This window comes from Sciurus vulgaris, assembly GCF_902686455.1.
Source record: "Sciurus vulgaris genome assembly, chromosome: 7".
Classification (NCBI taxonomy): domain Eukaryota; kingdom Metazoa; phylum Chordata; class Mammalia; order Rodentia; family Sciuridae; genus Sciurus; species Sciurus vulgaris.
Genome location: NC_136467.1, coordinates 55,530,371 through 55,554,336, shown reverse-complemented (window position 1 = coordinate 55,554,336; position 23,966 = coordinate 55,530,371). Strand labels below are relative to the sequence as shown.

Here is a 23,966-nt window from a genome sequence, read left to right as displayed (position 1 = left end):
AATTTTGCTGAGGCTGACTTTGAACTCTCAATCCTCTGCCTCAGCCTCCCGAGCTGCTGGGATTACAGGCATGTGCCACCACGCCTGGCTGTAGTTCAGTTTTAATATCCACAATTCTAAAATAATTTACTCATCAGAATCAATTAACTATAGACTTCCTGGTCTTATCTCGTGTTATAGATGGTCAAGAAACCTGATGCAACTCAAAGTAACATTCTTGCTTAGGGTGTGTACAAAATGTCCCAGGAGCACCTGGAAAAGGCAGCCAACCTCAGTTGAGGGGATCTCAGAAGTTTTCTTGAAGATGGAGGTGGGGAATTCTAGCTGGGTCCTTAGAGTTGAGTAGGAACTAGGTAAAAGAAGGTAAAAGCTCTCACCTTCTTCTAATTTGTTAATTATTATTATTATTATTATTATTATTATTATTACTTATTTATTTATTTATTTATTTTTGTGGTGCTGGGGATTGAACCCAGGGCCTTGTGCATGGAAAGTAAGCACTCTATCAACTGAGCTATGTCTCTATGTCTCCAGCCCTGTTAATTAATTTTTAAGTGATATAATTCATTTGCCACAAGAAGCTCTAGACAGGGATGCTTCCACTAAGTTATTTCCTGAAGGTCTGTTGGGTTCCTCCTGCAGCCTGTGAGATGTGAGGAGTCCTGGCTCTCTCCTGCAGAAACGGAGCTCCAAGGACTTGTCGATACACCTGACTAAGTGTGGTGCTGACTATAAATTGTGGCAGAGAAGGTTGGGCAAGGAGCCAGAATGGCCCCACCAAGGAGCAGAAGAGGTCCCACCTTCAGCTATCTCCAAGGGCCCTCTGAGATTCCACCTCTAACTCCCTCCTTCCCTATAAAAGCAAAGTGTTGCTCCTGGACCTCAGCTGGAAGCTTCTGTGAGAACTGGGTTGATGTGTGGTCTCCTGGTTGTACCCTTCTGTGGGCCCTCGGGTATTCACTGGCCTTCATGCTCTTGATTTTGGATCTTTTTCAGGGGCAATGAGAACAGATGCTGGCTTCATCCTGCCCCAACACACAACAGAAACAGGAGAATTGAAACCTCAGCTGAGGCTCCTGCTCTCCCACTTCCATATCCCATACGATCTGGAGGAGCTAAAGGACTCTGCGAAGGAAATGGAACTTTTTTCCTTGGTACTTGATGTACTTTTAATAAATCTAGATGTCCATGAAAGGAAAAAACAGTACTTGCCACCAAGTTGCATATTTATACTGCCAACAATTGTTTCAAGAATGATAAAGTAGTAAAAGGTGACATTTAGGTTAGCAGTTAGGAAAAACTTGCTTTCCATAAGAGGAATGGAACCCTCCAATAGCAAACCTAGAGGAATTGTAGGATTTATTTTTTTCTGCAGAATTTAAAGAAAAAGCTAGGGTACAGCCTGTAGTAGATAATAAAAATGTAGATTTGGCACATTTGCATAGTAGAGTCATCAAGTGTCTAAAGCCCTCCGATGCTCAGAATGTGTACTCTCCTTAGTGACAAAATGCTTTATAGTCCACAAAGTGTACATCGTGTAGTGATGTTTAAAGTCACACAGTCTTCTCTGCTGTAACGCACTGTTGTATTCCCTGAAAAAGGAACTCATGTCTTCAAAAGCCATGCTAAAGTTTGTTGCAAAGGGGAAAATAGGAGTATGGGTGAAGAGCATCAGACATAACAAATCTTTTCAGCAAATGTTTTGGCAATAAAAATAATTTTCTAGTTCTAGCTGATATTATTTGCAAGTGTATATGTTTACTAGATAAAGTAATAAATGGACTGATCCAACTGAGCAAAAATCAAATCTGAATGTTTGTGAATGTTCTGCACGTGACAAGTGCCACTTTCTCCTCTCTCGCCATTTGTTTGACCTTGAAGTTGCCCTCATTTATATTTGTTCTGCATCATTTTACCAGGATTATTTCCACTTGTATGTAACCCAGTTCAGTGAAACCAATGGTGTCACATTCCTCCGGTTTCTTTGAAGGTGATGATGTTTTAGTTTCTGTTTTTCTGTTCATGTCACCAGCAGCATTGTCCTCACAGAGTGCTTCTAGGGCGTGTCCTTAGCCTTATTATCACCAAGTGTTATGACTGGCAAAACACAGAATAGGGTTAAGATAGTGTTTAAAAAGAACAAAATAAGTAATAAAAATTGTAGCACAGTAGACTATTATCAATGAAAAACAAGAGGACACAGGCCAGCTGGGCACTCCAACAAAGCAGCCTTGTTCCAAAGGACGACTTGTCTCCTCCATGTGGTGATAGCTGCCATTTGATTTTCTTATAATGATATTATGTGAAATGTTAACTGTGCTCCCAAGCTAATCAATCAAATTACAACATTTTTGTGTAGGAAAAGTTCTTATGTTTAGATATCGTTTATTCTGGTACTTCAATGTCCCTAGAGCAGGGTCAGGTCAGCAAACCCAAAGACTACCACCCACCACCTGTTTTTCTAAAATAAAGCTTTATGAAATACGGCTGCCTCAGCCCATTCAGATGGCTATGACAAAATGCCATAAATTGGGTGGCTTATATATGAAAAGAATATATTTCTTACAGTGTTGGAGACTGAGAAGTCCAAGATCAAGGTAGATTCAGTGCCTGGTGAGGGCCTGTTTTCTGGTTCATGGATGGTGCCTTTCTGTTGTGTCTTCACATGGTAGAAAGACCAGGGTCTCTCTGGGCTTTTTTATGTGGCACTAATGCTATTCATGAGGACTTTGGAGAATAGGATTTCAACACACAGATCATGTAGGCTCATAAATGTTCAGACTATTGTATAATCATGCCTATTCATTTATGTATTATCTATGGCTGCTTTCACTACAACAGTTGAATTGCAACAGAGTCCCCATGGTCTGTAAAGACTAAAATACTTACTATCTGGCCCTCTAAGAAAAATTTGCAATGTAGTCCTAGTCTAGCACTGTCTTGCTGAACTTCCCAGTGATGAGTTTGTTGGCGGTTCTGTCCTGTAAGTTAACCACTAGTCACTTATGGTTACTGGCTCTTGGAATGTGGCTACTGCAATGGAGGAACTAAATTTGTAAGTTTATTTAATCTTAACTAATCCACAATTAAATGATAAAAGTCACCATGTGACTAGGGGCAACAGTATTGGACAACCACAGAGGCACCAGCATGAACTGGAAGAATATTCAGCTCTGTAACTCACAAACTTGCTCACTCACTTCAGAAACCATTGTTGGGATCTTAGTATGTGCCTGCACCATGGTAGGTTCTTTGTGTGAGTGTTCGTACGTGTGTGTTTGTGTTCGTGTGCATGTGTGGTAAAATACATATAACATAAAATTTGACATTTTAAACATTTTAAGGATTATGGTTCAGTGGTATTAAGAATATCTATACTGTTGTGCAACCATCACCATGTAGTGAGCATGTCACTATGCATTTGGCCAATGCACTGATAGGGTGCCATCACAGGGCCAGTGGGCCTGGGTCACTCAGGAGAAGGAAGGAAGAAGTGCTCAGCACTTTGGTAGTAGGAAGTCATGTTAGAGAAACCATTTGCAGCCTCCATCTGGAAGGGAGATGTGAAGGCCAAGGTGCTTTAAAAAGTTTTAACAGGTTCTAGCATCTGGACTCTTCTTTCTAGTAACATCCCAGTCAGGCTTCTGAGAGTAGGATTTACTCAACCCTTGGATTTTCTATTTTACTAGGTCATAAAAAGTGAAAATATTTCCAGATGTGAACAATGTACTTCTCACATTTAGGGCCCAACTCAAAATACACATAAATAAATATTACAATGCATTTCCAGTCTTTGCAGCAGTCATTCAGGATAAGTGACACAAGCACAGTTGTGGTAAGGAGCTGACTGTGCGGGCACCACACAGGAATGTCCATGTAAGGTCCTATTACTATCAGAGTCCTGTTTTATGAATCAGTTCAACTCTAGGACTATTTCAAAGATAATCAGTAGCTGTTTTTTGAAATTACATATCATCTGAGACTTTTTCTGGGCTCCATTTCTCTCTTCTTAATCTCGTTTAGGTTTTCCAAAAATTTCAAAGCATCTTCATGGAGCAACAGAGAATGCAAATGTTTCCAGACTATGAGGCTGGGATAGCTAAAGCAGAGAATTTGAGTTTGTCAGGACCACCTAGAGCCCTGAAAAAGAGAGCCAACTGGACTTCATTTATAAAGGTGAGGGGGCCTGTGGTGACAGTCACCCATCAGTGATGTCAGCAGTGTCACAAAATGTTCCTCTAAACAGGCCAGGCAACATGGCAGCACCTGGTCTATCTGCCCTGTTGCCCCTTCTCCTCAGTGTTCCCCAAAAATTGCTGAGGGGAGACCACACAGAGAATCTGGCCTTGTGTACCAGGCCTCCCAGCTCTTTGCCTGCCTATGTGATGTTAGCCATGCTGATGTGCCTCCTCTGGAAGTTCCAGATACCTATGCCACACTCCATTTGGTCCAAACTTCCTTCTTAGGGTTAATGATCTCCAATACTTGGAAAAAACAATGAATAATGCCCAAAGATGTAATTGACTTGTGTAAATCCAACTTTTTAGTTGAAAATTATTATTGAGTAAATCCTCTTTTGGGCATGACTGTTGGGGCTGGAGATGCACACTTTATAAGAAACACATAAGTAAGAAGATTGAATAAGATGATTTTGGGAAGTGCTAAGTACAAGCACTTTATTCTCTCACTCAATTCTTGTAGTAACTTTTTTTTTTTTTGCGGTGCTGGGGATTGAACCCAGGGCCTTGTGCTTGCGAGGCAAGCACTCTACCAACTGAGCTATCTCCCCAGCCCCACAACTTTACTGAGAACCATACTGTTACGTTGCAACTTTATGTAAACATATTTGTCCATTAGATCAAACCAAAATGTGATCCTTGGCAAAAGAAGATGCTGGCCAAACTAAAAGAAAGGAGAAGAATAGATGTATTAATGCAACTCCAAGCAAAGTTTTTGAAGGTAAGAAAATAACTATGTCCTCTTGTAGATAAGATCCATTCTCAAAAATAATGAAAAAAGGAAATTTCTTTCCCTTTTAAAAATGTTAGCATGGTGAAGGCTTTATTTGGAACTTTCTAATCTGTCAAGCTTTAAAAATCCTGTTAACTTTTAGTAGAGAATAAAAATTGTCAAAAGAGGTAGATTTAGCACAAATTTATCATCGAGTCTCTATGATATTGGTCTACAGTCAGTTATGTAACCTCTTTGAGCCTTAGTTTCCTTATCTGTGAAATGCAAATATTGGATTAAATGATCTTTATAATGATGGTAAAAATAGTTAACATAAAATTTAATCATTTTAAGCATACAGTTCTGTAGAGTTAAATGTACTGACATTGTTGTGAGCAGATCTCCAGAACTCTTTCATCTTTCAAAACAAACTCTAGACCCATTTAACAATACCCCATTTCCCACTCCTCCCAACTCTTGGCAACCATCATCTCCTTTCCGTTTCTATGAACTCGATGACTTTAGATACTTCATATAAGTGGAATCATGCAGAATTTGTCTTTTTGTGACTAACATTTCACTTAGCACAATGTCTTCAAGATTCATCCATGTTGGAACATGGGTCAAAATTTCCTTCTTTTTTAAGGCTGAATAATATCCTCTTGTAAATGTGTGCCATGTTTTATTTATCCTCTCACCCCTTGATGTACATTTAGGTTGCCTTCACCTCATGGCTACTGTGAATAACTGCTAGAAGTTGTACAAATATCTCTTTGAGATCTTGCTTTCAATTCTTTTGGATATACACCCAGAAATAACATAGCTGAATCAAATGCTAATTCTATTTGTAATTTTTTGAGGAAGCTCCATAATGCTTTCCGCAGTTAGGCCATTTTATAATCCCACCAACAGTGTACAAGATTCCAATTTTGCCACAATCTCAGATTTGTTATTTTCTGAGATTTTTGAGGTTCTTTATGATACTAAAATGATACAGTGATACCTGTATTGCTGAGGTTGATGTTCAATTCTGTGGCCATTATTCAATTCTTTGCCTTTAGAATCTGGCACGAGAGATCACCAGGCTTCTTGTTAGGTTGGCATACACTGCTCTGGGTAGAAAAATCAGGATTCCAGCCCAGGTCTAAGTCTTTATAAAGCCTGATTTCTCCTTATGCTTCTCTGCTGCTCCTCCTCCATCTCATAGCAGTTTCCTTGAGGTGGACGTAGTTTGCACCCAGAGCTGATGGGTGATATTATTTCATTGGTGTCACAACACTTGTGGGAATGCTACCTGATACTATCTTGGAGGTTGTCACAGAATTTTAAATGAGTTGCTATGCATATTTGAATGTTGATGGTGTTGAGTGAACGAACATGTTTGAGTAATCATGACACTTGGATTTAATGCTATTTTTAATTGAACGAAGTCCCACCTAGGATTTCTTTCTTGTCTGTGGGTGTGTAACCAAATTCCAGCTAAGACGAAGGGGAAAGTGTTTCTCTAACAATTCCTTCGCCTCCTGTTCTACCTAAGATCTCTAACCCCATGCGAGTAATTCAAGTGCTCCAGGATCACGCTGGGAAGACAATCATGCTGTCTCGGGATCGTCCATCTTTCACGTCTTCCCAGAGTTTGCCTCAGTGCAACTATGACCAAATCTGGGACAGCATTTATAGCAACGTCAACCTCTACCAGGTACCAGATGAAGAAATAATCAATATGTCCTTCTGTTCAACTTTACACCAGTTTGCAGACCTGAGAAATGTTCTTTAATGGTTTTTCTGTGACCCACTTATGAAAAGCTCTATCACCTAGCCAGGCTTATTTTCATTATAAGAAAGATTAAGTACTACTCGAAAAGAGGAATATAAGAAGTTATAATATAACATGTCTCTATCAGGACATAGACTGCAGCTGATCGATACCAATGAAAGACCGCACAGCCTAATGATTGACCCCCAGTGAGCTGGGCGGTTATTAAATTTTGAGAGTGTTTGGAGGGGAGTGGTCCCCTCTGTGCTGGTGCTAGTGGGGAAAGCCTCTTGGAGGAGAGGGAAATGAGCCAGGCTCGAAGGAAGAGCAGAGCTTAGGCAAGCAGTGGGGAAAGAGTGAGGGGTACATTTGAGGAGGGACACCACAAACAATGATGCAGAGGAAATATGGCGTGTGTTCCAGTCCAGTTGGTGGAGTAGAAAGTTCATGTGGAAATTAGTGGCGAGACCTTTTTTTTCTGGGAGAGACATAAACAAAAGTAAGTTGTGAATATGCCCATAAGTCCCAGGTGAAGGAATTTGTGCTTAATCCTGTAAGGAAATTGATGTATATAAAAGCATAATTTTTAGGAGGATTCATATGGCAGTTGGTTGTGAGTTAGATTCATGGAGGGAGAGACTGAAGGCAAGGAAGTCAGTCAGGTAGCTGCTGTGTAGGATGGACATGAAGTTTGGCAGTGAAAGGAAGTCTCTGCACAAAGCTAGTAGGCATTTGTCTTCACAATGCCACCATGTATTTTTGAAGGTATAACCTGCTATTATTTATTTGTTACTCTAAGGGAAGAGTTTCATGTCATTTGCTTACTTAACATGGTCTGTGAGGAAGGAGAAATAGAGAAGAGATGGAAGAAATGAAAGGGGGAAATGGAGAAACAGATGACCCTGGGGGAGAAGGAAGAGACAGGATGAAGAAACCAGGTAGAGGAATGATTTTGAGAAAGGGAGAATGATATCACTTGCCTTGAAGTGAAAAAGATAGAGAAATTCTAGGTGCAAAAAGGTAAGATGCAGGCACTTATACCTGGTCCTGGCTATCAGAGAAAGAGGGGGCGAGTTTGTCTGCATTAGTGAGGTGGAAGGTCAGAATGGCCTGTGGGGGAGGTGGGTCACTATGGGGACAGCCACAGGACCATCAGAGAGAGAAGAATATACAGATAAGCACATAGCCAAGAGGCCCCACTTAAAGCAAGAGGACATGAATTTGTAGGAAGCCTATTTTCCACAACTTCTATTACTTTCTACCCCAATAATTGTAGAGTAACTGAAAATTGTATAAAGTCAAAGGTGTGGGGAAGTTGATGAGTAGAGTGCTAGAGAGAGGAGTCGTCTCCTGGCCTATCTTCCCAGGATGGGGATGGGGAGAGTGAGAGTGAGAGTGAGATGGGGCTCAAGTGAGGTACAGAGTGGCTGCAAGCAAACGCATGAGCACACGCATGCGCACACAAACACAACACTCCTGAGCAACTTTTAAACCTGTTCGAATGTGATCTAGAGAATCTAATGAGAAATGAGTTAGTCATACAGGTCAGGAACAGAGGCAGCATTTATCTCCCTGGCCCCCAAATTCCCTGCTGGGTCATGCAACCACCAGCGACACTTTTAGCCTTCTGCTCAGAGTTAAATAAATAGCCACACTTTTCTTATACCATTGGCACTTTGCACTGAGGTATATGTCACCATTCAGGAAGAACTTTTACTAACAAAGGGGTATTTTAAACCACTTATGCCCCAACTTACTGAGCTGAACTGTGAAGGTGGAGGGTAGTGGAGAAGGAAGGAAGAGGAAGAGTCAGCCCTTGGTAACTCTGAACAATCTCTCTGCTTCTAGGGTCTTGGACAGTTTGCTTCTGACGCTGCTGTAATAATCATCCTTTACCCAGAAAGTCCTGATAATAATGTCTGAGGGCCATTTTCCTCATTGGCTGAGAGAGTAGGAGGAGTTCAACTCCTGGGGGGCTCATGGGAACTAAAGGAGGGGAACAGGAGTCAGGAAGAGGTGGGAGGCAAAGGAAAATGGAGTTGTATAAAGCGTTTCATGTTTGAAATTGAGGAGAAGCAATAGGATCCAGGGTGTTGCCTGGCCAGCCAAGTCACTGAGTTTAGGAGGGTCCATGAGCACTTAGGGGACAAAAAGGGGGCCTCCATGCCAGTGAAGAGCAGAAGGTTCACGGTGACTTCAGGATATGAGGTCTCAGATAGGTGTTGAGTGGCAGGAACACCCAGTTAGGGTGACAGTGCGAGAGGCCATGGTTGGAATGAGGTGGGAAGGTTCCGGATTGCCCTTTCCCAGCCACACAGTGGAGGGAGAACTGATGCTCCTTTCTTTGTTACTGCTTTCTTCCCCTGGCAGAGGGTTTGGAAAGTCAGGTACCAAAGAGATGCACTCAGTCTGTGTTGTTGAAGGCAGATGCCCAAACATTCAAAAAAAAAGGAGGAAAGAAGAGAGAAAGAAAACCACTTGCTCTTACTGTTTATGGACATAAATGTTGTTCTTGGAATTGATCAAAAGGAGAAAAATTTAAACGTTATATTTTTAAGTTGACTTTTATGGTAAATAGACCAGAAAGAGTCTATAAATACCTGTACATTTCCAGATTCCAGAGGTGGGGCACGAGGGAGACAGATAAGGAACACGAATCACCCTACATATTGGTCTCACCCATTCATTCCTTCAGCAATTGTTACTGGGATACTACCTTTTCACCAGGAATTAAGCTGAGCGCAGGAAATGAAACAGACCCAGACCCATCCTTGCCCCTGGGAGCAACATTCAGTAAATGAGTGAACAAAGAAGTAAATCTGTATCTCTTAATTTGTGAATGCCACAAAGAAACCACAAAGGCAGAAAACAATGGGTGGAGGGGACATGCTTTGATAGAGGGCAAACGAGGTCTCTTGGTAGAGGCAGAGGAGGAATTTGAGCTGAAATCTAATGAATGAGAAGCAGCTGGTATGACAACAGTCTGGAGAAGAGCTTTCTAAGCAGGGAACAGAAAATAGCACTGGTTTTACGAAGGGCAGCTCTGAGCCAGGCTCAGTGGTGCATGCCTGTAATTCCAGCAGCTCTGGAGGCTGATGCAGGAGGCTCACAAGTTCGAGGTCAGCCTCAGCAAATTAACAAAACCCTAAGCAACTTTGTGAGACCCTGTGTCAAAATAAATAAAAAGGGCTAGGGATGTGACTCCGTGGTTAAGTGACCCTGGGTTCAATTCCTGGCACAGAAAAAAAAAAAAAAAAAAGAAAAGAAAAGACAGCTCTGAGGAAACAACCAAAGTTTTCAACCTTCGTTTCCATTTTCCTATGGGTGATAATGTGTGACCTCTTCAAGCATTTCTGTCACTTTACACTGTATCAGAGCCCCAGAGGTAGCGTGTTGTCATTCTGAATGTTGAATACTAGTCAGATGAGATTAGGATTAAGCAAAAGTAAAGTGGCAGCTAGGAGGAGGCACAGGAATGTGGCCCTGCCTTTTAAAGCTCAGTTACTGTTTTACAAGCATGTGGCAGTTCAGTACCAAGTTTAGCACCTGCATGCTGGTCAGCATTCTGGTTCTGAGCTGGCAAGAGGCAGCCAATATCCCATGACAAAGAACTTTCTTAAGCGCCTTCTGCCCAAAGGAAAGCAAATCTCATCAGACTGTCCATTTTGACAGCTACGGGAGAATGTAATCCCCACGACGCAAACAGGACAACTTCTGATCCATTCCAGGCGAATGCTGTTCACCAGTAACTTTTCTTTAGGGTTTTTATTTTTTAATAAACGTTTTATTTTGCTATAGTTTGATATTTACAGAAAAGTTGTCAAGGTGAGACAAAGAGTTCCTGTATACACCCAGTTTTGCCTGTCATTAACATCTTACGTCACGACGGTACATTTGTCACACCTAAAGAACAAACATTGGTGCATGACTGTTAACTAAACTAGACTTCGTTTGGATTTCACCAATTTTTTTTCATTAATATTTCCTTTCCTGCTCCGGGATTCATTGCATTTAATCACATGTCCCTAGTCTCCTCTGGTCTGTAATAGTTTCTTAGTCTTCATTCACTGTGACCTTGACAGTCTTTAGGAGTTCTACCCCAGCAACTAATAGATCTTGGATGTGATTTTTTTCTGATGTTTTTCTCATGGTTATGCTCGGGTTATGGGTTTAGGCAAAAGAGTATGACAGAGACAAAATACCCTTCATCACATCACATCAGGGAACAGGAAATCAACATGACTCGTCACTAGTCAAGCTAATTTTGTTCACATGGTTCAGATGGTGGTGTTGGCCAGGTTTCTCTATATGGTGACCTTTTTTCTTTTTAAGGAATTTAAAAAAATAACAATTTTAAACTACAGCAGTAATAAACAAATTCTTCACTTACAGAAATGTTTCAAAGGTAGTACAAAGAGTTCCCATAAACCCCTCACCCTTATAAAAGTTGAAAAGAGAACTGAAGAGTTAAATTCCTCTTTGATCCCCCTATTCCCATGTGTTGCTTTTTATTCCATCTCCCAGAGGTAAACACTATCATTGCTTCCAGCCTTTTCAATGCATTTACATGCATGTGTATATTCCCATAAAAATATAGAGAGAATAATTTCATTTCAGTTTTCTGTATAAAGATATGTCATACCATGAGAATGTCTGTCCGTAACTTGCTTTTTTTGTGCAACAATGTGTCTTGAAGATTGGTCCCTGATGCTCTTTTTAAAGCCTATATAATATTTTATAGCTGTCACAGATTTGACAGCCATCTTCATGGAAAGTAGCTGCCAATTTCTTCTAATAAAACGCAGGCCTACTGAACTTTCTTATATATGTGTTTCTTTAGAGTAGATATTTAAAGGTGGATTTTCTGAATCACAGAATACATACAAAAATTTACCTGGATCCTGCTAAGTTTGCTTAACCATTTACCCCACTAACAACTTATGGGGATTCCTGTTTCCTACATCCATTGTGAATAAACACTGGAGATGTTTATCTGAACTTGATAGTGTTTGTAATGTTTCCATCACATTTCAAATTAGGCTTTGAATGAAGGTTGGCCCTTCTTTTCCAGCACAATTTTAATTCTTTAGTTACTAACAGATCTGGGCTTGGGGAATATAGAAAAAAATTAAAATCTACAATTATTAATTAAAGATAAGGTATAACTAAAATAAGCTAATTCTGGTCAAAATGGGCTGTAAGCTATTTATTTTCCTTTGAAAATAAAAGAAAACATATTTAGGCATTGTCCTGGTCAGGACAAGGAATAGGCTGGTGAGGTCTGTGTGCATCCTGCCGAGGCTGTAATCTGTTAGATAAAGTTGGTTGTGTCCCATGTCATTCCCTAAGTGTTTCAGTCAGCTTTTTCTCCACTATAACTACAAGATCCTACCAGCACAACTGTAGAGGAGGACAAGTTTATTAGGCGACTCACAGTTTTAGAGGTCTTAGTTCATGGACAGCCAGATTCTCTCCTTGGGGTTCGAGGTGAGGCAGAACATCATGGAGGAAGCATATAGCACAGGGAAGCAACTCACATGATGAACAGGAAACAGAGAGACTCCACTCCCCAGGTACAAAATATATACCCCAAAGCCACACCCCCAATGCCCCACCTCCTCCAGCACCACCCTACCTGCCTTCAGTTAGCACTCAATTAATCCCTATGAGGAGATTAATTCACTGATTGGGTTAAGGCTTTGTAACACGATCATTTCTTCTCTGAACCCTCTTGCATTATCTCACACATAAGCTTTTGGGGGACACCTCACATCCAAGCCATACCACTAAGAAAGCACTTGTTTGTTAAAATGGCTATGTTTGGACATTATAGTCTACTATTAATGGTATTTTTAAGTGTATGGTTTAAATCAGTCACTATTTCTTAACCTTATGGAGTAAGTGGTAAAGTGGCAGAAATACCATATCCAGGCTCAATAGGACATTTACTTTTAAAAACAACTATTTTCTGATAATCTTGGCATGTATTTATCATAGAAAATGTGAAAAATATAGAAAATTATGAGAAAGGAAGAAAAAAAATCAACCATTATTTTATCACTTAAAATAACAACAGTAGGGCTGGGGATATAGCTCAGTTGACAGAGTGCTTGCTTTGCAAGCACAAGGCCCTGGGTTCAAATCCCAAGCACCACAAAAAAAAAAAAAAAAAAAAAAAATTAAAATAACAACAGTATTGTTAACATTCTATATATATCCTATTATTTTTGTCCGTGGATAAACATGCATTAAATTGTGGAGACATTTTGGGGATGGGGAAGTATGTAATAGACTTATTTTTCCTTTTATTCCTCCTATCCAACTTCCCTGCCCTCTGTCTCTGCCAATTTCCCAGAAGGAAATTATATTTGCAATCAGTGGAAATCTCAGAACTGAAAAAACATGAACTTGGTCATGCTGGCAAAGATCCAGCCACAGGCAGGGTGAAGGTCAATAAAGGTCAAAGGTAAATCTACTCAGGAAGGAAGAGTGAGCACAGGTGTTGACATTCTGGATTCGGGGCAGCTTGCTGCTTACCTGCCCTGTCTCCCTTCCTGAGGGGATTACACTCCCAGGTTTTCGGTATTTCCAAAGCAGTTTCCTTCCATGGCTGTGGTTGGTTCCCTCTTCCTGGAGGATGTTGGGCTATCTCCTTTTCCTCCTCCCAGCCTGTCTGTGCCCCCTTCCTTTCTTCCTGGCAGTCTGCTGTTTAGACAGTACTTTTGCGGTTAGTTCATTCCTTCAAACGTCTTTGATTGTCACTTGATGTCACTTTCTGCTCTTTCCTATGTAATTCTGGGTAATTTTAGAAGCAGCTGAAAAAGTTACAATCCCATCAGAGAAAGGATGTGGCTCAGAGTTTTCCCTCTGAGACCACATGGGTCAATGCTGAACTGCAGCCTGAGCACACCACAGGGCTGCAGGCAAAAGGCTCCAGAGGGGCCCTCTCCCTGCAAACTCAGAGAATTGTAAAATTTCAGCTCCCCTCATAGAGTGTATGCTTTCATGCAGTTTTTTTTTTTTTTTTTTAAATAGAGATTTTCTTCCTGTTGGGATGATGATCTTGTGTTTCTGTTTTTAGGAACAGGCGTGTACCATGTCACAGTCCTAGGGCTGTGATATATTCACCCAGGGATACACTGATGTGTACACTGACCTGGGACACCCAGGCCCTGGCTCTGCCCACGGGCAGATTGGGCAACCACTCAGTGATAACCAACCAACATTCTCTCTCACCTGTTCTTCCTATGGTCCCTATCCAAATTGTCCTTCCCCACGGCCAGTCACAAAGCCTCGTAGTCTATCTTCAGAGTACTGAAGACCATATCAGTGAAAATTAGGTTTGGCTGTTGGTTGTAGTAAAACAAAATGGCAGATTATCTTTAATCCTCTAGATGGAAATTTCTCTTTCTTGCCTTCAGATGAACATCTAGGTGTAGGAAGTACAGAGCTGGCATGGCAGCTCTGGTTCTTGGAGTCCTTAGGCAGCTCAAATCCGTTTGTCCCAGAGTCCCAACAAATGTGGCCTCCATGCTAGAGGTCCATATCTGGCCTGAGATGGAGCTCCCGCTGTCACCTTCATGTTCTAAGCCAGATGGAGGATGGGGGTGGGCAAGCTGCCTCATGGGGATATTCCTGGAAGATGCAGCATGGCGCATTTCCCCATTCCATTGGTCACGTGGCTACACCTAGAGAGAGAGAGAGGCTTGGAAAAGCTATTTTCTTCTTATTATTATTTTTAACTCACAGAAATGCTGTCTTTATCTGAATGACCAAATGCCAAGATAGACATTCAATTGTAGAAAAAGAGAGAAAGAGATGCTAGGGAACAACCTGTAGTTTCAGCTACAGGACTTGTTTAAATTCTGAGAATCAATTATTAGAATATAAGTAATCCAGAGAAGAGGTTTCCAATCTTAGTCATTGCCACTCCGTATTTATGTGGGGATCAGTGCCACTGTGAAAGAGTGTGCTTTGTGAGAATAGAGTGCACTCCCAGGGACAGGCAGAGAGCAACTAAGAAGAGGCTGTCTAGGGGCCAGGGGCAGACCACAGACATCACCTTCTCCACGGTTTGCCCCGGGGCCCCTGCGTATGACAGCATCCTTCTCAGCATCAGAAAAGATGACTGGAAGTGCAAACCATGAATTCCATGACAGATCCTGCAGGTCTGGCTGACAACTGCCATTTACGGAGGAGAAACTAGTATTCTGAGGACCTCTTAAGTGCCGGGCACTAAGTAGGAGGATTTCTGCACTTTGTATCATTCAATTCTCACACCAATGTATCATCATTTCCCACAGTCAGGCATTTGACAAATGTGGAAACAGGTGTAAGAATTTAAATGACTGAATCATATAGCTAATGGGTAGGAGGAAGGTTTAGATCCATTGATCTCTCTTTAAGAACAGAGGTACAAGGTTCCAGACACATATATTCTTGCAAAATGTATTGACTTTTTATAAAGTGAATCATGCAAAAGCAAGGAGTGGGGTGGCTGCTATAAACTCTGAATATTTTCATAAAACAGACTTGGCTTAGCTAGTAAAAATAGTGACCCTCTAATTTATTGTAGAAGTCTAGCTTCTCATATGTCAGGTTGAAATGGATCAAGGGACTGTTCCACTAATGCTTCTAAATATGCTTGGATCCTGAGGTTTAATTTTATAATAACCTGTTATTATTTTGTTAATAATCTTGCAAATGTTTTATATAATTAAACTAATGCTATTTTTTTGATAGAATGTAAATATGAAGGAGAATGACCTTTCAATGGAACAAAATGAAAATGAACTAACACAAATAAGTCTCAGTCAATGTGCTGATGGGCCTCTCAAGCAGGAAAAAGAGACAGGGTAAAATTAAACCATAAATCATTTTATTGGTGACTCAGAAAATGAATTAGAAATTTTGGGAAAAATCGAGTGGCTGATTAATATGTAGCTTACATGTTAACTCAAAAATATTTGAAGTTGGAATGAAAGCAAGACTGTTAAAACAGGTCAGACAGCTAAATTAGTGTTTCACCCTAGGACTCCTTTTAATGAGAGTAATTGCTAAGAGAGATTTCTTTTTATATTTATACACAGGGTAATTATTTCCTCTCCAGTGCATTTTTAAAGGGTGGCTATTGTGATATTTCCTTATGTTAAATAAAATGACTTGGATTTGGTGCATGTGAATTTTTGAACTGCCTTGAGAGGGAAAGAATTGATCACATTTCTCCTGCTTACTAAAGGTACAACTATGCAATGGCCCTACAACTGCTGGGCTTGGATGATGGAGCTGAGCTCAGTGATGGGAACCCCGTCTTAATGAAAGGGGCCTACTTGTCCTTTCTGTGTCTGCGCCACCTGCGAATCAGGTCGCTGCAGGTATGTGGATGGGCTGCCACACTGGTTGCAGGTATCAGAAATGTCTGGTTGTCTAGGAAGGGGGCTCTTGGCTCTTCAGTAGCAATGCATGTCTGTGCTTTAGCTCTTTTTCTTTTTTCTTCTTCTTCTCTCTCTCTCTCCTTTTTTTTTTTTTTAATTTATTTTATTTTATTTTATTTTTTATTTTTAAACATGAAACCAACCCCTTTCTTGGGTAGTATGTTCCTTTCTCCACTGGAGTGTTGACCTGCCACCCTGTCATCTCATCAAGTTCCACTGTAGGGTTTGGCAAGGCAAAGGGCAGGGTCCTGATTCTGTTTTTTCTTTGTTTCAGCACACCTGCCTGGGAATTCTAAACTACTTCAGATCTGTTGAGCGAACGTTGACAATCAGTACTTCAGGTCTTACCCTGGTTTCAGGGAAACTAGTCCCAACCATGGAAGATAGTTCCTGGGTAAATATAACAAAAGGAGGCTTGGGCTGTTTGCAAGGCCTGGGAGCTCACTACTATGTCCATGGGACACCTGCCGAGCACAAGGTGAGGTGCTTCACTGTGAGTTTTTCTTCCTTGACTGTCCTGTCTCCCAAGTCACCTTTTTCTTGAGGTTCAAATCAGTTAATATGACGGAGTGGTGGGGTGATTCTTAGGCATATGGTTTTTGTTTTGTTTTTGTTTTTCTTTTTTTAATTGTAGTAAAAGGGAAAATAAGTTTCTAACCACAGTAAAATGCAGTGTCCACTTGAGAGCACGAGCCAGGCAGAGAGCACCCTAAGAGCAGCTCTGAGGCCATCATGGAAGGAAAGGTTGAGCTGCCGAATTGTTGACTGACAGCGAACAGAGCACTTAGTGCTCTATCTCTTTTCCTGGCCTGAGAAACTCATGTTCTTACAAAGAAGCTCTTACAAGTTTCTCCTTGCATTGCTAGAGGGACCATTTTGACCCTTTGCTGTTTTCTAATCCCTGAATGTAAAATAGGATTATTTTAAAAAGTAGAGAAAAATTAAAAAAACTTGAACCAAAAAAATCTTCTATTCTTTCAAAAAGTCTGTTTGCCCTTTCATGCTTTTGATGTCTCTTGAACATATTTTTTTCTATAACCTCTTTAAAATTTCAATCCTAGAACCAGGCATGGTGGTGAATTCTTGTAATTCCAGTGACCTCAGAGGCTGAGGTAGGAGGATTACAAGTTTGAGGTCAGCCTCAGTAACTTAGCAAGACCCTGTCTCAAAATAAAACATTAAAAGGTCTGGGGATGTGGCTCAGTGGTTAAGTGCCCCTGGATGCAATCCATGGAACAAAAAGAAATTAGTAAGATAAAATGTATATTAAGTTCTTTTATTTGGAAACAAAGTTGAGCATTTTTACAACTCGGTGGACTTTTGTAAAGTCTCTTGCAAAATTTCTATCTCAATCTCTAGAAAGTTTATTCCTGAAGATGGAGTTTAATATGAATTTAGTACTCTTAAAAGACACTGTTTGGCAGTGACAAATATGAAAAATAAAACCTACTTAATTACCAAACAAGTCATATTCTAAGCTAGTGTGTCTGTCATATCCGGAAGGGTGTGAAGCCTTACTGTGACCCGTTGCTTCTACGTGCAGGCAAGAGCAGCACTGTGCAGGAGCAAGTGCGAGCAACACGCAATTAAAAAAATTCCAGTAGTCACATTAAAAAATGTGCAAAGAAACACATGAACTTATATTTGGTGGTGGTAGGGTGGGTGCTGGGGATTGAACCCAGGGGCACTCTACCATTGAACTCTGTCCTCAGACCTTTTTAGTTTGAAACAGGGTCTCTCTAAGTTCTTTCACTAAGGAATCAATGAGGAGATACTTCACATTTTTTTGTACCGAGTCTTCAAAACCTGGTCATGTTTAATACAGAAAGCACATTTGGACTCCAAGTCACATTTCAAGATTTAATGGCCACATGTGACTAAGGTTACTATCTTAAACAGTTAAGCTTTGCTACCCAATCACTTTGAATCCTACCTTCACTCATACCCAGGACAGCCTTCCCTGTTTTATCTTTTTCCCTAACAAGCACCCCAAATTTCTATCCCTACCATACACTGATGTCTCCAATCTCCCCTCACCCCTCTACCATATGGCTTCTCTGCCCTCCTCTCTTGATCCTAGCTCATTAAGCCCTGCCAGCTCATACCTCAGTGGAACCAGAGAGGAAGGTTAAGGCACTTTAAAACAAACCTACAGCCAAGCGTGGTGTTGCATGCCTATAATCCCAGAGGCTTGGGAGGCTGAGGCAGGAGAATTTCCAGTTCAAAGTCAGCCTCAGCAACTTAGCAAGGCACTGAGCAACTTGATGAGACCCTGTCTCTAAATAAAAATATAAAAAGGGCTGGGGATGTGGTTCAGTGGTTAAGCACCCCTGGGTTCAATTCCCAAAACAAACCCATGTAAAACAAACACATCCTTTTCTTACTAATCTTACCACAGCTATGATATGTTATTATGCTAATTGATTTTTTTAAAAAAATTCTTGCCAAAGAGCCCTGTGCCTCTTTGTTCTGGGATGAGGGTGAAGAGTAGAAATAAAGAAGGGAGATAAATATTATCCTGCCCCACTGATTGTAAGAAAAGTTTCTCAGAGTAATGAAATATTCCCTTCCTATTTTCTCATACATGATAGGAATAACATTATCCCAAAAGATACCAGCTGTTATTACTTCAGTGTGAGACACTCAAGACCTCTGTCAGAGACTTTAATGGGACCATGTGGTTTAGCTACTTTCTGTGGGTGTGGCCTTGTCAGCATTTATACCAGGATATCCAGCCCTGACTTGTGTGATTTTTCCACGGAGGCAAAGAGAAGGGCAGATGCTAATCCACTGGGTTGATCTCACTGAGCCCGGACAAAGTTGCTGGGAGCAAGACCCCTGGGCTTACCAGACATGAGAGGAGCTTTCAAGATGAAGACCCCTTCCCTGGCCTCTTTCCCTTTACCCAGTGCGCTTGATCCCACAAGGAAAGTCTTGGGCTAATATTAAAGACTGCTCGCTCCACAGTAATACAGAAAAAAGAAGGCACTTAAAATCTGTCATGGACACTTTGCTGCTTTATTAACCTACTTAAAAGCATGTAGTAGAAAGAGTCCCAAATGAGAGGCAGCAAATTCTGGCTGTTTGACCTTGAGCTTGACTCCTCAGGTATGGAGTCTCGTGGTCCATGTGGTATTAAGGATCTGCTGGGACCTGGTGTGCTGATCAAAAAGGATGTTGTGAGGAAGTGGTGGGAGGTGAGCCTGCAGAGAAGAGTGGACCAGACCGTGAAGGCCAGGCTCTCGTTAGGATGTGGGACCAATTCCAAGATTGGTGGGGAACAGAAGAATTTTAAATAGGAGAATGTCTCTCCTCATTGCTTTGTAAATTTCTCTGGGATCTTTGCCTAAATGTAATCCCGCTTATTTTCTTGCTTGAAATCCTACATGGGTTTCCTGTTTCTCACAAGATAAAGTCCAGGCTCCTTGGTGACATTTACAAGGCTGAGCACAATCTGGCCCCTGCCAACCTCTGGGACCTGAACTGTCCCAAAACTTCCATGTCACAAAACTGGGTCTGGACTTCCTTGGAATAGGCAGAACTATTTACATCTCTGGGTCCCTCTGGCTTCCTTTCTCCTTGGTACATGCCTACTGTGACTCAAGAGTTCATTCAAATATCTCCTCTCCAGGAACCCTTCCTTGACATCTCTGTGCAGAGCTGAGTGCTTCTTCCCTTAATCTACCTCCGTCATAGCACTCAGCATATGGCCGGCTTGACTGTTAGCTTATCTGTTCTCTCAAGTTGTGAGTCCATCATTCATTCCACAAATATTCTGTCTATTAAATGTACTGGGCACTTGGGATACAGCGGTGAACATAACTGGTATAAATTCCTGCTATCATGGGACTTACCTTGTGGAGAGAGACAAACATTAAATAAATAACATGCAGAATGTCAGTGGTTTGGCACCAAAACTGTCCTGGACTTTCTAGCCCTTGCAATTGGATGTGGCTTATGACTAGTCAATGGGCTGTGAGCAGAAATGGCCTACGTCAGTTCAGTCCAAAGCACTCAGGAGCTGGTGCATACCCTCTGGCTCTCTTCTGCTTTAGCCAGTGGAAGGCACAAGTTGAAATGATCACATCACAAGATGAGAACATCCTGGATCCCGGTATTGCTGCTAGAAGGTGGCAGCCTAGAGCCTTGGTTCTTCAGTGGCCTTCACATAAATGAGAAATTCATTTTCATTGTTAGGCTACTGAACTTTGCTGTGTTTATCAGAATTACCTAGCCTTTGTGGACTAAGAAAGATGGTAATAGCTACTGTGGAGAAAAGCTATGTAGAAAAGGAGAGCGGAGGCCGGTGTAAGGGGTGAGGGGTTGTTGTGGTTTTAAGGAGGGTGGTCAGGGAAGGTCTTATGGAGAAGGGACTGTTTGAGGAAAGACCTGAAGAAATTCAGGAAGCAACCCACATGAGCACCTGGGAAAAGAGTGCCAGGCAGAGAGGATAACCAATGTATAGGTCCTGAGGCAGGACTGAGGCCAGCAGGGTTGTAGGACCAGCAAGAAGTTCAGAGGGACTGGAGTGGATGAAGGGCAAAGCAGTAAGTGATAAAGCTAGAGATATGGGGGAGATTTTCTAGGAGCTTGTGGACCACTGTGTGGAACTTGGCTTTGACTTTGAGTGGGAAGGGGAGTCCCTGAAGAGTTTTAAGCAGAAGAGTGATGAGTGATTTTTATTTATTTATTTATTTTTGGTATGGGGGATTGAACCCAGGGCTGCTTAACCACTGAGCCACATCCTCAGTCCTTTATATTTTTGATTTTGAGACAGGGTCTTATTAAGTTGCTTAAGGTCTCGCTAAGTTGCTGAACCTGGCTTCTAACTTTGATCTTCCTGCCTCAGCCTCCCTAGCTGCTGGGATTACAGGTGTGAACCACAGTGCCCAGCCTTGACTTATATTTTAACATTCATGCTGCTGTAGTAGGAATAGGCAGAGATACTTAGAGCTGGCATAGGGAGACTAATTAGGAGGCTATTGCATTAATCAAACCTGACCATAACTGTGGTTATGCACTGCATAACCACATTTTGATCAATGACCAATTGCAATACAATGGTAGTCCCAAAAAGTTGTTCCTATAAGTTGAAAGTTTCCTATTACCTAGTGAGATCACAGTAATTGTAATGGCATGGTGCAATGCATTATTTATGAGTTTGTGGTGATGGGAATGTGAGCAAACCTCTTTTTATATTTTTAGATACATAGATATTCAGTACAGTAACATGGTATACAGGTTTAGAGCCTAGGAGTAATAAGCTATTCCATATATGTATCAGGCTATACTATCTAGGTGTGTGTAAGTACATTCTATGATGTTCAGACAGCAACAAAATCACCTAAGGACACATTAGAACACATCCTCATTATTAAGTAACATATGAGTCTATTTGAAAGGTGCAACTAGCATGATTTCCAGGCAGAGAAGTCAAGATTGATTCCAAAGTTTTGACCTGAGCACTTGGGAGTTTGGAGTCACAATCAACTGAGATATGATTGGAGCAGATTTTAGGGGAAGATCAGAATCTCAGTTTAGGATCTGAAAAGTCTGACATGCTTGCTGACTGGGGCAGGCAGCAAAAGGAAGCCGAGAGTTGGATATGTATCTTACACGTAGTAGGTATTTAACAAATATTTGACAGAAGAAAGATTCTGCCCCTAACAGAATGGTTGTGAGATTACAAAAGGACCATACATGAAAGTTCTGTCCAAAAGCAGAACAACTAGTTATAATAACAATATTATACTCTGCAAACTAGGGGGGAGAGTCAGATAGAAGATCTCTTTGATCTTCTTTGTAAAAGATTGTAGCCAAATAATTGAGTCATTTATCAACCAATTTTGATTGGATTCTTAGGCTGAACTACTATTACATTAATACAAGATGATTAAGGAAAAGAAAGCTAGTCAGATACAGCAGTGTTTATACTGCCAAAGGCCTAAAATACACATGAACAAGTGTTGGCAGTAGCCACTAGGGAGAGAAGTCAATGATGGGCCACCAATTTTCCTGTAGTTCCTTTTTTCAGCAAATAGTAATCTTGGCATCAGTTAATTTTCAGACTGAAAAACACATATGAATCATTCCAAAGGTCATATTATTTCTTACTCAGATAATTATTGCCCTCTCCTTCCTGCCACTCCTCCAAGCATAATATTGAAGGATCAACTCTGTAGACCACAAAACCTTTAGAAGGAGGGTCTTTCATGGGACCGTGGAAAAGTTAAAAAGGAAGTAAGGAAACATTATAGTGACTGAACCATAACCCTGCATGAAGCAATTTGGCTGTTTGGTCTTCAAAGTGGATCTCCTGTGGACACAAGTGCACATTTCTAAGACAGGGGAGGGGGGAGCAAAAGAGCAAAGCACAGCAAAAAGAGAAAGAATATGTGTGCCTTTGAAAGGGTTTGAACAAAGGAGCATGTGTGGGAAGAGCTGGAAAATGAGGATTTAAATAGACAACAGCGTTAGAACCAGCATCTGGACAATACTAATGCTCTCCCTCAGCTTCAGAACTCAATTCAATAGCTATTTCTTTAAAGTCTTACAATTTCCCCTGTACAAGAACACTGGAAAAGGTCTTTTCCAGAGTAGTAGATAAAGCATAACACATTAAGTTGTCCCTTTTTCTCCTAAAGGAGAGCCTACTTTGCATAACAAGAGACAGGAGCTAAATGCTAGTAGGATCCAACATGGTAATTCATAAACCTAAGAAAACTGCTAATTTTTATTTGCAACATCTCATTTTCCTGACTTTTATTTTTTTTCTGTTTTCCACTGATACTCAGGTACTAATCATTTTTGTAAAAATCACTAATTTAACTTTACAACTTTTAATTGAAGGAAGCTCCTAATTATATAAAAATTTATGACTTAAAAATAGCAAAAAGTGGGGCTGGGGTTGTGGCTCAGTGGTGGAGCGCTTGCAGAGCACGTGTGAGGCACTGGGTTTGAATCTCAGCACCACATAAAAATAAATAAACAAATAAAGGTTAAAAAAAAAAAGAATGCTTTTTTAAAAAAAAATTAACAAAAAACAAAGCAAAACAAAAATCACAACCTGCTAGAGGAATGCTTAACTAAGAAATAAACTTTTGATGAAAGAGTGTGAATGATAGCAGTTATTTAGAAATGCTTATGTTTTTATTAATTGGAAAATTTCTAACTTTCTACTTCAGTGACTGAGAACCTAGAACTTTACAGGACATAAAAACTAATTGTAGATCCATAGAACCATGGAACCATATGGACTCAGAGAGAGTCCTTGTCCATCTTTCTGATATTGGCAGTTAACTATCTAAGCCAAAAATAATCTACCCTGTTTGTAATGTTTCCAGAAGGGTTCCTGTATTTGTATAATAGATGATGCTATATGTATAAGTCCATTGACAGATTAATGGAGAACCAAGATATTACTGCTTAAAATATATAGATTATTATATTCTATCCAACAACTCATTATTTAGCAAAGTTTTTATGTCATAAGAATAAATAGGGGGCTGGGGATATAGCTCAGTTGGTAAAGTGCTGCTTTGCAAGCACAAGCCCTGGGTTCAATTCCCAGCAATGCAAAATAAATAAATGAATGAATGAATGAATGAATGAATGAATGAATGAATAAATAAATAAATAAATAAATAGACTTGGGACCAAAAGTTGGGAGCACTGGTTCCATAGTTTAAATTACTCATGAATAACAACTTAGAAAATCAGGATAATGTTTTTTAAAATATAAATTAAATATGAAAAAAATCCTGAAAAGAGCCAGACATGGAGGTAGATACCTGTAACCCGCGTTACTCAGGAGGCTGATGCAGGAG

At 40.7% G+C, this 23,966-nt stretch overlaps 1 protein-coding gene across 6 annotated transcripts in view; it reads left to right on the top strand.

The window, feature by feature from the left end:
- Positions 1–23,966, top strand: part of LOC306666840 (uncharacterized protein) — a 177,483-nt gene that overhangs the window by 31,588 nt on the left and 121,929 nt on the right. For all 6 annotated transcript variants that reach the window (XR_013765409.1, XM_079149109.1, XM_079149107.1 and 3 more), the window contains 7 exons: positions 997–1,154; positions 4,024–4,176; positions 4,858–4,959; positions 6,488–6,649; positions 15,449–15,561; positions 15,945–16,080; positions 16,415–16,618. Coding sequence is in view for 5 of the 6 variants with exons in the window: in XM_079149109.1 (XP_079005235.1) it covers positions 997–1,154; positions 4,024–4,176; positions 4,858–4,959; positions 6,488–6,649; positions 15,449–15,561; positions 15,945–16,080; positions 16,415–16,618 (1,028 nt within the window). In the remaining variant the exon portion in view is untranslated. The remainder of the gene's footprint in view (positions 1–996; positions 1,155–4,023; positions 4,177–4,857; positions 4,960–6,487; positions 6,650–15,448; positions 15,562–15,944; positions 16,081–16,414; positions 16,619–23,966) is intronic.